General features: G+C 41.9%; 1 protein-coding gene across 9 annotated transcripts in view; it reads left to right on the forward strand.

Annotated features, from left to right (window-relative positions):
• Window positions 1-14,674, forward strand: part of caska (calcium/calmodulin-dependent serine protein kinase a) — a 160,292-nt gene that overhangs the window by 80,952 nt on the left and 64,666 nt on the right. For all 9 annotated transcript variants that reach the window (XM_033986390.2, XM_033986391.2, XM_033986393.2 and 6 more), the window contains exons 4-5: window positions 2,936-3,013; window positions 4,573-4,645. In XM_033986390.2, the coding sequence (XP_033842281.1) occupies window positions 2,936-3,013; window positions 4,573-4,645 (151 nt within the window). The remainder of the gene's footprint in view (window positions 1-2,935; window positions 3,014-4,572; window positions 4,646-14,674) is intronic.

Here is a 14,674-nt window from a genome sequence, read left to right on the forward strand (position 1 = left end):
GCTAGCGTTAGCGATAGGTTTGATTGACACCGTTGCTAAGTGCCCGCTCCCTGTCAAACCAGTGGTGTGGACAGGAAGAGGCGTCACCTTCATCAGCCTCGCTCCGGATTGGCTCTTTGGTTGCTATGATACTCTGCTCCAAATTAACCGGTATAACTGCTCTGGCCTCGATGAGCTTCATTTAACTGAAGCTGAACGCTGTGGGTGACGTCACACTCGCTTAAGTCCACTTCTTTGATGAGTGGTCACTAAAGGGGTCAATATAGACCACAATGCATTGCAAGAATCGGAAAAAGAGCAGCGCCAGGTCTTTAACTGGACTGAATGAAGCCGATAGAAGGCGCTGGTTTATCTCGCGGTTGATCCTGATTATGAGTTTTAAATAAACCGTTATGAGGTAAAGTCGCTAGCGTTAGCCGTTTGCCTTAACTCGAGCTGTTAACGGAGCGAGAATTTCCACATTTCAGGCCAAAAGCTGATGAATCCAGTCCGTTTATGTGAGATCCAGATTGACATAAACTGGTCTGATTATTATTGGTCCATAAACGGTTGCGCCAGTCCAGTCCGATTAGTATTTATGACACAGATCAAGTTTTATCAGACCCAGAGTCATGTGACCTGAAAGTAGTGAATCGCTCTATTGAGTCTGAGTTATTTTATTTATTTGTAAAGGGACAGAGCTTTTAAACATGGAAATATGTAAAGATTATAGGTAATGTTGATGTTAAACAGTCTACAGAACAGGGAAAAGAGCAAAATACTGTGGAGTAAATGAGGGGTTATGAGCTGCGGGAGACATTCGGACACAGCCTGAAACTCTCACTATTTGAGGATGAGAAATAGCGTGGAAATGTGAAGAATTCTCGCATAAAAAGTGCACATCTACTTTGTTTGACAGGAGCACTCACTGGGTTTACCGATACGTGATCAAATTTTAAACAGTATTTCATGAAATCCTTGAAAGTTGTTGAAGAAGACGAGTACGCTGTTATCTCCCCTCTGCCTCCGCCGTTTGCACTTTTAAATTAAATTCTCGACAAATCCAAGATGGCTCCTGCGTTTTCACAGATGTAATTCCTCACCGTGGATTTAAATGTCAGAAATATAAAAGTTAACTGCACTAAAGTAGATCCAGTTCTCGCTTATGAAGACGATGCGTGAAATAACTCTGAGGGATTAGTGAAGGGAACGCCGGAGCTGTACTGTTTACAGCGGCGTCGAGTCCAATGCGGAGCTGGGTTTTAGTGACAAAAATCGATCTTGTTACATATTTTTTTTAAACTAAATCAAATCATATTCTTTGCAGTTATCGAAATCTTGCTAAAAAACTGCGTTAGTTCCAGTTTAAAGGTGCTATATTACGCAAAATTGAGCTTTAAATCATGTTATAATGCTGTTAACGCATCAAAAACACACCTGGAGTCGTGTTTTGTTTCATTCACATGTTTGACTTAACACTTTATTATTATTCTGTACATCTCAAAAGCTCAAAATGCTCCGTTCCACCTTGTGATGTCATGAAGTGGTAGTTTTCACATTAACAGCTGATTTCGCCTTTAGTTTAATTGAGATCGGCAATTCCAGATTGGCTGAAATGATCTAAATGATTCTAGTGAAGGTGTGTGGAGTTTAAAAACACAGCGGAGCACTTCCTGTATCACCACATTATGACATCACAAGGTGGAACGGAGTGTTTTCAGTTTGAGAGAAGAACTCAGTGTAAATAAGCAGGGTTTGTGTGTTAAACATGTGTGAATGAAACAGAAAAAAACACAGCTCCAGGTCTGTTTGTGATGAGGAAACAACATTAGAACAGAAATTGGAGAACTGCAGTGGATTGTGGGTAATATTTGACAGTCTTATCTTGATTTTGAGTGTTCTTGGGCAAGACACTTAACCCTAAACATTCCCTACACAATATTTTCCCAATTGTGTAGAACATATGAGATTGTAGATGATCACCAAACATCTGTAAGTCTTTGTGAGAGTTGATTCAGATGAGACGGTTTCCTTTTAGGCTCAAAACAGCTGGATTTATGCATTAAATCTGGCAACCCAAATAACAGACTCATGTGAGGCTCATTCTGCTCTCTGATTGGCAGTGGTGGAAGAAGTACTCAGTTTTCTTAAGTAAAAGTACAGATATGAGTGCAAAAAATACTCAGGTAAAAGTAGAAGTATCACATGAAAAATCAACTTAAGTTAAATGATTAAAGTATCTGTTTAAAAATGTACTTAAAGAGTAAAAACTAAAAGTATTTCACGCTGATTTTGAGTCTTATAAAGGTTCAAATGTGGTGATTTTGATACAGATTTGAGCTGAATTTTTTTCAACAGAAACAATTGAATTTTCTATCTATTTTAATTCCTTTTTTTCCTTGTTTTTTCCGGGGGTTTTTTTGCTCAAATTGTGAACATGTTAAAAATAAACCATCAGCCTTTTCAACAGGTCTCACACAATAATAAAAATACTTTTGCTTTTCAGTTTTGTTAAAAAAAAAGTAGTGGAGTAGAAAATACAGATTCTGCTCTCAAATGTAGTGAAGTAAAAGTATCCACTGTAAAATGTAAAAGTAAAGTACAGATACCTAAAATGTCTACTGAAGTACAGTACTTTACTACTTGTTGCGCTCCACCTCTGCTGGTTGGATAACTGTGTTCAGCACCAAAACACAAGATTTTCACATAAACATCTTGGTGTGACATGTTCCCTGAGAGGCCCTTCGAACGTCTCCATCCTCTGAGACGTCGATTCGCCGCCGTCAGTCTGGACAGCTCCTCTCCGCCCGCTCCACCCGCTCCACCTCACTGGCCTATCACACAGCAAACTCGGTTGAAGTTTTAATAAGGATGCCCTTTCGTCGGCTCGTAGAAACCTTCCCTGACCTTTAAGCTAAACTTTCTCTTCTCTTTTCTCTCCTTGTGTCTGTGTTAGCATGGACGGAGCTGACCTGTGTTTCGAGATCGTAAAACGAGCGGACGCCGGGTTTGTTTACAGTGAAGCGGTGGCGAGGTAAGACGTGTTCAAACCTGAAACGCACACGATTGTTTTTCATGGAGTCATGTCTTAATGAGAAACAGGCTCTGTGCTCAACAGCGCCCTCAACCTCACTGTTAGCGCCACTACTTCCTGTCCACTTTTATCTCTATTCATTTGAACATGACTCTGTAAAACCCTCAGGAATATTTAAAGGTGAAGCAGTGGACAGGGAGCTGCGGGTGGGTCAGAGGTCAGAGGTTAAGGGGTTAGGGTCAGACAGTGGACAGGGAGCAGCTGGTGGGTCAGAGGTCAGAGGTTAAGGGGTTAGGGTCAGACAGTGGACAGGGAGCTGCGGGTGGGTCAGAGGTTAGGGTCAGACAGGGAGCTGCGGGTGGGTTAGGGGTCAGAGGTTAAGGGGTTAGGGTCAGACAGTGGACAGGGAGCTGCGGGTGGGTTAGGGGTCAGAGGTTAGGGTCAGACAGGGACCTATGGGTGGGTTAGGGGTCAGAGGTTAGGGGGTTATGGTCAGACAGTGGACAGGAAGCTGCAGGTGGGTCAGAGGTCAGGGGGTTAGGGTCAGACAGTGGACAGGGAGCTGCGGGTGGGTTAGGGGTCAGAGGTTAAGGGGTTAGGGTCAGACAGTGGACAGGGAGCTGCGGGTGGGTTAGGGGTCAGAGGTTAAGGGGTTAGGGTCAGACAGTGGACAGGGAGCTGCAGGATACTAATGTTGAGGCATAACAAATATTAAAACTGAAGTATTCTACATATAAAAATACTTCTGTAGTGTTTATTTTAATCCATTTGAATTGTAATAGTTGCGCACAGAGCCTATTGGGTTACACATCATGACTTTTCCGTTTCCCTGGAGATTTTTTCATCACTTTCCCAGGAATGTTCATAAGTAGGGCATTAAACATGTTTGACAAGCATTTACAAATATTGACACAAAATTTTACTGTTTAAAAATACCTCGAAAAACATGTAAGCAGGACTCTCATGCAGTGTTTTTTTTTCTATTTTTACTACTTTCTACATTTAATATACACACAGAAAACATCAAATATATCAAGTAACATACATGGAATTATGTAAATAAGAAAAAAAGTAAAATAACTCACTTTTAACTGGATTGAAGTATATATTTTTGTTCTCCATATTTATCATGTGTACTTTTTCTTCGCAAATTAGGGGAGATTTGGGATATTTTTGTTGTAATATGATCAGATTTGAGCTGTAGAGAAGTGAATAAGTCTCTTTTATAACTAAATATTCGTACATTCTGTTATTTATGTGTTCCAGCTCATGTCTTTTAATGAAACAGTTTATTTAAAATGATTTACTGGGATTAATTAGTGGCTTAAAGTAGTTTCAATATCATCGTTTATCGCGATATTTCTCCACAGCGATATACCATGGTTTAAAATGTGTTATCGTGCTAGGTCTAAGTTGCTGCTCTTTCAAAATAAAATATAAAGAAGCAAAAAAAAAAAAACACTTAGTGAGCGAGTGTGTTCATACTTTTGACTGGTAGCTGAAGTACTTTGTGTACTTGTGTCCTCTGACCTCTAAAACAAAACTATTTCTTTCCGCAGCCACTACATGAGACAGATCCTGGAGGCGCTGCGCTATTGCCATGACAACAACATCATACATCGAGACGTCAAGGTATTCGACTTTGAAACTTTTGTGTATTTCTATTCACTACACGGACGGTTCTTATTCGCCGTTTGAAACACTTTGTATGAAGCTCCCCCTGCTGCGTCTGAGGAGTTTTTTTTGGAGAAGGTTTGACAAGTCCCAGCCAAAATTCACACGTGTAAATATGAAAAATTAATGAAAGTCGGTCTGGGATCTGGCAACCGCAACTCGGGGTGTCTCGCTGTAGTAGTATTTTTGAAAAGTATAGGCGTTTAGCTGGAAACCGTTTGTGGTGATGTTGCATAGTTTAGTATTTCTGTTCTGTCTGTAATCGGGCTGGTTTCTCCTCTCTTGGGCGGTGCTGCTAAAGCTAACCCTCAAAAACCACATTTTTTTTTCTATTTTTGTTCTTTCTGGTGGAGGAGTGAAGAACTGCTGTAAGTTTAGAGAGAGTTTAAAGTTAGAAGTAAGTTAGAAAGACGACAGTAACATAATAACGACAGTGACGACAACGTTTTATTTAGAAGTGTACTTTCAAAACAAGGACAGGACAAGTTAAAAACATAAAAACAGGTGGAAAAATGTCTGAACAGGTGAGTTTTGAGTCAGGATTTGAAGAGAGGAGGGGAAGAAAGGAGAGGAGGGAGGGAGGAGGGGAGGAGGGAGGTCGGGAGTGAGTTTCGGAGCTGTGGAGGACGGCGGCTGAAGGCTCTGACCTCCACAGTGACAAGACGGGAAGAGGGAACAGAGGGAAGGAGAGAGGAGTGGAGAGGGAAGAGAGAGGAGGAGTGGAGAAAGCAAGGACGAGACAGAACAGAAAGCTGGAGAGAGTGAGAAGGAGGGGGGAGGAGAGAGGAGGAGTGGAGGGAGCAAGGAGGAGAAGGAACAGCTGTAGAGAGCAAAGAGGAGCGAGGAGGAGGGAGGAGAAGTGAAGAGAGCAAGGAGGAGAGGGAACACTGAGGAGGAGAGAGGAGGAGAGAGCGAGGAAGAGAGGGAACAAAGGAGGAGAGGAGAGGGCAAGGAGGAGAGGGAGGAGGAGAGAGAGGAGGATAGAGGAGTGGAGATGGCAAGGACAAGAGGGAACAGAGAGGAGAGAGCAAGGAGGAGAGGGAACAGAGAGGAGGAGGGAAGAGGAGAGAGGAGGAGTGGAGAAAGCAAGGACGAGACAGAACAGAAAGCTGGAGAGAGTGAGAAGGAGGGGGGAGGAGAGAGGAGGAGTGGAGGGAGCAAGGAGGAGAAGGAACAGAGAGCTGTAGAGAGGAGGAGAGAGGAGGAGTGGAGAAAGCAAGTAGAGGGAACAGAGAGCTGGAGAGAGCAAAGAGGAGCAAGGAGGAGGGAGGAGAAGTGAAGAGAGCAAGGAGGAGAGGGAACACTGAGGAGGAGATGAGAGAGCAAGGAAGAGAGGGAACACTGAGGAGGAGGAGGAGGAGAGGAGAGACCAAGGAGGAGAGGGAGGAGGAGAGAGGAGGATAGAGGAGTGGAGATGGCAAGGACAAGAGGGAACAGAGAGGAGAGAGCAAGGAGGAGAGGGAACAGAGAGGAGGAGGGAAGAGGAGAGAGGAGGAGTGGAGAAAGCAAGGACGAGACAGAACAGAAAGCTGGAGAGAGTGAGAAGGAGGAGAGAGGAGGAGTGGAGGGAGCAAGGAGGAGAAGGAACAGAGAGCTGTAGAGAGGAGGAGAGAGGAGGAGTGGAGAAAGCAAGTAGAGGGAACAGAGAGCTGGAGAGAGCAAAGAGGAGCAAGGAGGAGGGAGGAGAAGTGAAGAGAGCAAGGAGGAGAGGGAACACTGAGGAGGAGATGAGAGAGCAAGGAAGAGAGGGAACACTGAGGAGGAGATGAGAGAGCAAGGAAGAGAGGGAACACTGAGGAGGAGGAGGAGAGGAGAGACCAAGGAGGAGAGGGAGGAGGAGAGAGGAGGATAGAGGAGTGGAGATGGCAAGGACAAGAGGGAACAGAGAGGAGAGAGCAAGGAGGAGAGGGAACAGAGAGGAGGAGGGAAGAGGAGAGAGGAGGAGTGCAGAAAGCAAGGATGAGAGGGAACAGAGCGCTGGAGAGAGGAGGAGAGAGCAAGGAGGAGAAGAAACAGGAGTGGAGAGAGGAGAAGAGGGAGCAGAGGAGTGGAGAGAGCAAGGTGGAGAGGAAACGGAGAGCTGGAGAGAGCACGGAGGGGAGAGAGAGTCAGAGAGAGAGAGAGGGAGACAGATATGAGTCCATGTTGTGGTCCCCCCTGTGATATTTCGACATACGCCTCTTCACTGGCTCCTGCTGTTACTTGTGTGACGTCGTGGTTCCTGTAAACGTGCGGCGTGTGCCTTTCACACTTGGTTTTGTCTAAACTGGTTCATGACACACACACTCAGTCCTGTAAAGAAAACAACATTTTAGGCAAACTACGGCTGTGCTTTTAAAACACATCTCTTTACTTCTGTGTGACTCTTTTGCATTCACAAACACACTGCAGCCCCCCGGCCGCCTCCCTGTGGTGAGCGTAATGTTTTTATGTGACTTTCACTGGGCTGTTCCAGTTCTTACTTTATGTTACGACAAACCGCTTCCCAGATACACACACACACACACACACACCCACACACACACACACACACTGTATAAAGAAGTGAGTGAGTGTTACGTCACCCACAGCGTTCGGCTCCAGTCAAATGAAGCTCATCGAGGCTAAAGCGGTTATAGCGGCTAATTTGGAGCCGAGTTCCATATTAGAAATTCCGACTGCGGGTATCATAGCAACCAAAGAGCCAATCCGGAGCGAGACTGTTGAAGGTAACGCCCCTTCTTGCTCGCAGCTCTGGTTTAGCGAGGAGCGGGCTGTTAGCAACACTGTCAATCAAACCTGTTGCTAATGCTATCGGGAGCGACCTCTGGGAAAGAAGGAAGCTGATTTATCTCATATTAATGTTCATATCTTGAATTACAGACACAATAGCAAAATAAAAAGAGCGGGTTAATACGAACATTTTATGACCAAAATTACTTGAAGTTGATGGAACCGGAAGTGCGCCCATGATCACGTCCTATTTGGGACACGGCGGCTAGCAGGTTAGCTACGTCCATTTATATAAACAGTCTATGGACACACATAATGCATATATGTCTTGGTGAGCTCTGTTCTGTTTGTGAATTACCATCTCTGTCTAAAATGTACTTAAGTAAAGTACAGATACCTAAAAATTTGACGATACAGTACTTTACTACTGATACTTGCAGTTCGTTACCTTCCACCACTGTCCATTAGGGGGCAGTAAAAGCGCAAGTCATCAGCAGTGTGGGATTCAATGCGATTCAATTGTGAGGGTGTGGAAACAACTGCACTAAACAAGGACGACTGAAACAACCAGGGTGAACTCTGGTGTAAACGAAAACTGCTCCTGAATGCACCACTAGAGGCAGATAGGGGCCCCGGAACCACATGTTGAGAACCACTGTCGTTTATAAATGTGGTATAAAACCGGAGCTCCACATGGCTCCGGGGGGTTTCAGTGAGGAACTCGGCGCCAATTGCGTGTAAAGGAGTTTGAAAAGTATTTGATTAATCCGTAGATTAACAATAACAGATGACAAAGCTAGCAACACAGCAAAACCCCCTCATTTACAGCCGTTTTGTAGAACCGCGTTACATTTATTTTATTTTCCTTGTATCCCCGTGTATTCCCTGAGTCGTCCAGGTCTGATCCATCGTCAAAGAAAAATATAAAATCTGCCAACTGGACAAAACATCGCAGGAGTGATCATTCAAGCCCCTATTGAGTGATTTCACACCTGTTAGCATCCCGCCTAGCCCGATTGTTTTCCTTGTTTAGATTTAAGTCTGAGGATGGAGTTATAAATGAGCGATAAATGATGTCTGATCCTTTCATTCCTGTTCAAAGATGGATTGTCGTTCCGAACAAAAATAGCTTCTTGAACTCCGCTCTCAAATCATTTCTTTTCGTAGTTCTTTTAACACCGGTACAGCGTTTTACCTTGTATTGATCAGATTATAACAATCCCAATGATCAGCGAGTTAAACGTATGTATTTTTTTTAACACTTTATAGATGAAATGTACTGGTTCTGTTCATTTTAAACCAAAGCATTTATAACATATGGCGTTGTTTGCTCCTCACATTCGCTAAACGTAGAAAACGCCTATTTCAAATGCAGCTTTGACATTGCTCAAGGTTTTCTGTGATTTTAAATGGGCTGTGTGCTCACCTCCGTCTTATCAGATGTACTTTTATCAGAACACACAGCACATACTGCGCTTTACAGGGACTGGAGTGTGCGTATTTTTTTTTAGGACACTTTTTTGCGTTTAGATTTGCGATATATATTTCAAAAGTAGGATTCTGTTCAGAGTCGTACACATTATAAACAACTCGAGTAGGCCTGTCACGATGAAAAATGGATCCGGAGTTTTTGGGGGTCAGTATTTCTCGTGGGGACCGTTTTTTTTAAGACTGGTTGGGAACTTTTTGTTACTTTTCCTGTTCTACGATTAAACTTGAGCTGTGGAGAGTTGACGAAATGACAGATACGACACATTCAAGACGCGAACGAACTACCAAAGTGTTTCGTTTTGCTGTTTACTTATTGCCGTTGTTTGTTTGTTTTTAGCATTTTGCACATTTAAAATAGTTTTTGGGGATAATTCTACTTCAGGGTTATGACGTCAGTGGCATAAATTAGTTTCAATGTTATCGTTTATCGTGTATATTTAGTTTGGCGATACATCAAACTTCAAAATGTGTTCTCGTGACAGGCCCAAGCTCGAGGAGAATTCACATCTGAGACTGAGCTGATAAACTAATCTAAAAACTAAAAATCTCAGGCATTTCAGAACGAAGTGTGAAGTCTAAGGCCTGTTACGATAACACATTTTGAAATTTGATATATTGCTATAAACGATAATATTGAAATCACAAAGCAAGATAATCCCAGTAAACCAATTTATTTAAATAGTGTTATTAAAAGCCTGAGCTGCAACAGATACATGGCAGAATGAAGTAATAATAAACCATAGAAGTTATTTATTCTACCTGCTAAAGCTCAAATATTACCTCATTACAAAAAAGTTGCAAAAATGTCCCCACTTTTACAAAGAAGTCCCCATGATACATATTAAGCCCCTTATACTGAACGATTTAATTTATTTAAAGGGAGAGCGCATATTAATGAACTTACAAATGTAAATATGTCAGAATTATGTTTCCGTCTGTCGTCCCTGGCAGGTCAGGACCAAGTATAACGCTCTACAGATACAGAGAGAGAACAGAAGAGAACATCCTGTCATGTAAATAAACTATAGCCTTTGCAAGTTCATAATCACGGGACACATTTTTGACGTGTGAAATGTTGAAGGAAATACAGACGATAAACGATAATATTGAAACTAAAGAAGAAAATGATCTGAGAAGTTGTCTTGAATCAAAGAGTCTGATTTATTAAACCATCCATTTTTGTCCTCTTATCTGTGGTCAGATCGTGGGGGCTGCAGTCTAAGCAGGGACGCCGAAGCCATGTCCAAATTCGACAGTTGCGCACTTTGTCGGCTGAATTTAAAGGGCACTTACGTAACGTCCGGCGCAACAAGGCCTGTCCCGTTTCATGCAACTCACGAACGCGGCTGACAAATGTGCCCTGCGTTTCCATAGAGATCCGCCGTAAACGAAGAGTGCATCCGAGCAGACGTCGCAAACTTCTACATCCCGTCATGCACCACACGTCGCTTCTTCTACGGGGACAAAAAGGAGTCCGCAGCGGTCACGTTTTGCTAGGCGACGTAACGTAAGCGCACAGACGGCGGTTGACATACTGTCCCATTTCGGCACGGTCTTTGCGGTTCACGGAGGGGCGTCCTTTGTCAGCTGGGCCCTTCCGTTGAATTGGGGCACGACGCCAGACTTCCCTCGTCCCAGACACTTCGTCCAGCTCCTCCAAAGGGTCCCCAAGGCGTTCCCAGACCAGCCCAGAGACATAGACCTTCCCGCTTGTCCTGCGTTTTCCCTGTATCTTTGATTCAGTATCTAAAATGATCTTGCTATAAATGGACAATTGTAATTCTAGTAATAAGTTATTTAGCTGTTTCAAGCCGCTTTGTTTGATGTTCTTCCCCAAATCGTTCCAAATCCTACACAAACCCACTGACTTTTCCCACTGGCCCTCGCTCCTGGTAAATTAAAGTTAGCACATACCCAAGTTTTCCCCTCCATCTTTCTCTATGAAGAGTTTTTTAAATATTTGTCTTGCCTGATACAGGAGCTGTGCAGTGTGTGAAAACCCACAAAATCAAAAACGTTGAATAATTTAGACTGTAATAGTGTTGAGTTTGTTCAGAATATCCAACCTCTTACAACACGCTTTGGAAATATTTCAAGGACACATAATTCAATTTCATTCAATTTTATTTATATGTTTCAGTCTAGTCTTAAACTGTGTTAAAGACTGAGAGGATCTGACAGGCAGAGGGTGCTGTTCCATAATGTGAACGTTTGTTATTTCACTGCAAAGATCCTCTCAGTCTAGTCTTTAACTCAGTCTTTTTGGGTCTTCTTTATTTGAGCGAGTCACTCCTTATACTCCACCCAGAGCTCCTGCCGCTGTCCCCAAAGCCCACACTATGGAACAGCGCCCTCTGCCTGTCAGATCCTCTCAGTCTTTAACACAGTTTAAGACCCAGAAAACCCACCTTTCCTCCCTGGCATTTAACACTAGACAGGAAAAGAACAAGAAAACACCCGTATATCCTGTGTATCGTGTTGTGTGTGTTTGTTTTGCGCTTTATTTCAGCTCAAGTTGTTTTAAATGTGCTATAAAAATAATCTTTCACACTGCGGAGCGCCTCGATTTAACTGCTGTGCACAGTAGAGTTTGACCGATATGGGTTTTTTCATGACAGATGCCGATACCGATTGTTTAGGATACAGTACGTACGGTCGATTTTGATCATTTTCTCCAAATTTTGTAGTTTAAATTGACTACAAACTCTCCCGTCATAACAAATCTGTATAGACATTTAGTACAACCATCTCTTCATATTGACTGTAGTTTTTTTAGGCAGCAAATCGACCAAAACAAACAAAATATCGATGCGTATTTGAGATTTCAGGACCATTACCATTCCGCTAAAAAGTCCGCCTGTCCTGGTAACACATTTGGAAGTCAATATAGATGATAAACGACGATATTGAAACCAAACCATGAAGTAGAATTATTCACAAAAAGGTATTCTATTGTTTCTTCTTTAATCTTACAATAGAAAAGACGTTTTACACCAGATTTCGCTACTGCTGCTTTCCATTTGCAGTCCAAGGGCAGGTGAACACACATTAAAAACACGCATTTCATTACAATTACGTTATAAGACGATCAGTTCATCATTAACATAAGCAGGAAAATACAATAAAATGTCCAGTACAATATGTTTCCTAAAGTCTAGCAGGTATAAATCATCATTATGTGCAGGTTTTTACACTGAAACAGAACAGTATGAATGAACCAGACGGATATGGACACATTTGATTATCTAAAATGTACTTTTTTTAAATTTCTAGTCAGATTATTCAAATGCAAAGGCTGGGGATCTATTTGAAACTATGCAGTATATTGTTGAGCTGTACAACCTTCCACAGCTCAAATCTTATCACATTGCTGAAAAAATAACAACATTTTTTTCCACTAGTACAAAGCTTGACCTCTAAAAGTAATAATTTCATTGATAACGTATTAAAGTCGATATAGTAACCATCATGACAGGTCTACTTGAAGTCCAAATATCATTATCGGCATATCTCCAGTAAACACACACACAAACACACCCCAACACACACAAACACACACACATCTTTATGGTAACATTGGCAGGTCGGTTTCTTTTGGGCATGAGGCCGTTGGTTTTTAGTCAGCAGTTACTCTCAGAACCTTATTTTGGGACACTTCCTGTATTTCCGTGCCATACATTCAGGCCGTACAGTCGCTCACTGAGCTTCATTCATAGACTGTGAGAAACCTGCTACAGTTTGTCCAAAATGGCTCACGGGCGCCAGGAAATATGAGCACGTTTCTCCTGCGTTGGCCTCTGCACTGGCTCCCCGTCACATTCAGGACTGATTTTAAAGATTCTGATTATGGTTTTTTAAACTTCTCCTTGGGTTGGCGGCTTCTTCTTCGTCTTCTTCTTCGTCATCTTCTTTGTTGTCTTCGTCGTCTTCTTCGTATTCTTCTTTGTTGTCATTGTCGTCTTCTTTTTCGTCATCTTCCTCTTTGTCTTCTTCTTTGTTGTTGTCATCTTCTTCGTCATCTTCATCGCTGTCTTCTTCGTCGTCTTCTTCGTCTTCTTCATCTTCGTTGTTGTCTTCTATGTCGTCTTTTTCTTTGTCTTCTTCGTCTTCTTTGTTTTCTTCGTCTTTGTTGTCGTCTTCTTCTTTATCTTCTTCATCGTCGTCTTCTTCTTCATCATCTTCTTCATCGCTGTCTTCTTTGTCTTCTTTTTCTTCTTCGTTTTCTTCTTCGTCTTCTTTGTCATCGTCGTCGTCTTCTTCTTCGTTGTTGTCTTCTACGTTGTCTTTGTCTTCTTCTTTGTCATCATCTTCGTTGTTCGTCTTCTTCATCATCTTGTTTTTCTTCTTTGTCTTCTTCTTCGTCGTCAGTTTCTTTATTGTCTTTGTCGTTTTCTTCTTCGTCTTCATCTTCTTCGTTGTTGTCTTCTACGTCATCTTCTTTTTCTTCATCGTCTTCTTTGTCATCATCTTCGTTGTTCGTCTTCTTTGTCGTCTTGTTTTTCTTCTTCCTCATCTTCTTCTTCGTCACCTTCTTCTTCTTCTTCTTGGTCTGTCAGTCCACGTTCCCAGTAAACTCAGACCAGTGTGTGTGTGTTGCACTGTTTCTGTTCGTGTCTCTTCATGAATGTTCATTTTGTGCAGTAAGTGCGTTCATTTTGTGCAGTGTGTTCCACTTGTGCAGATCTGTCACGTGTCACTCATGGGGTTCAAGATGCAAAATGATAAATCCATAGAGAGCAATAGAACTGAAGACTCAGAGGCATAAATGAGGTTTAGGAGCAGGAGAAGTAAAGTACTTTCATGTATCTGTACTTCACTTAAGTACATTTTACAGTGGACACTTTTTACTTTTACTTCACTACATTTGTGAACAGTTTATGAACTTAATTCTCTACATTTTTAACCCTATAGCGTCGGATGCTGTCGTCGCCGTTCCCAGTCAGTTATTTGATGCGTCAAAGGAAAAATATGGATGGATGTGTAAAATAGAGGTAGTTGTGTCAAAAGGCAAAAGTACATGCTGATACTTCCTTTAACATGATTTTTATGGCCAAAAAGAATAGTCTAGTCGAGGCGAGATCTACTGGTCTATAATGGGCTCAGTCCTTAAATGGTTAACAGGACTGAAAAGTAAAAAAGTTTTTTTCTGTCCAAGGTTCAGCTTTGAGCAAACCAAAAATAAATGCACAAAATTCACAAGAAAAACAAAGAACTGGATTTGTATTATTCACTTTGACCAAAATATGTTTCACTTTAAATCAGTACAACTACATTTACACTTAAACAAATGAACAATACTTTTGCTTTTTACTCTTAAAGTACATTTTTAAACGAGGACTTAAATACTTTTACTTAAGTAGATTTCTTCAGGTGATACTTTTACTTTTATTCAAGTAACTTTTTATCTGTGTATCTGAAGTAATAACACTGAGTACTTCACCCACCACTGGTCTATGCTTCTCAACGCTGACTCAGTATCTATTCATTTAATAAGTAGTTTGTATAAAAAGTGGCGTTATTAAACTTTTATTGACTAAATATTGATGTCCACCCAAAGTGTACAGGCCATAAAAGTCATCACACACTACAGATATAGAGCGTTTCACAGGTTAATTGAAACTACTGCAGTAGATGTGAGCAATAGGAACAGGAAGTGAAAGTGAAATGTGTCATACAGTACACACACACACATTTATTTATATATATATAAGTATAAATATACACAAGGGAAATTAGTCCATGAAGTTCATTAAAGAGTGTGGAGCCTCTGTGCTCAGTTTAAAA

The sequence above is a fragment of the Periophthalmus magnuspinnatus genome, chromosome 21 (genome assembly GCF_009829125.3).
Source record: "Periophthalmus magnuspinnatus isolate fPerMag1 chromosome 21, fPerMag1.2.pri, whole genome shotgun sequence".
Taxonomy (NCBI): Eukaryota; Metazoa; Chordata; class Actinopteri; order Gobiiformes; family Gobiidae; genus Periophthalmus; species Periophthalmus magnuspinnatus.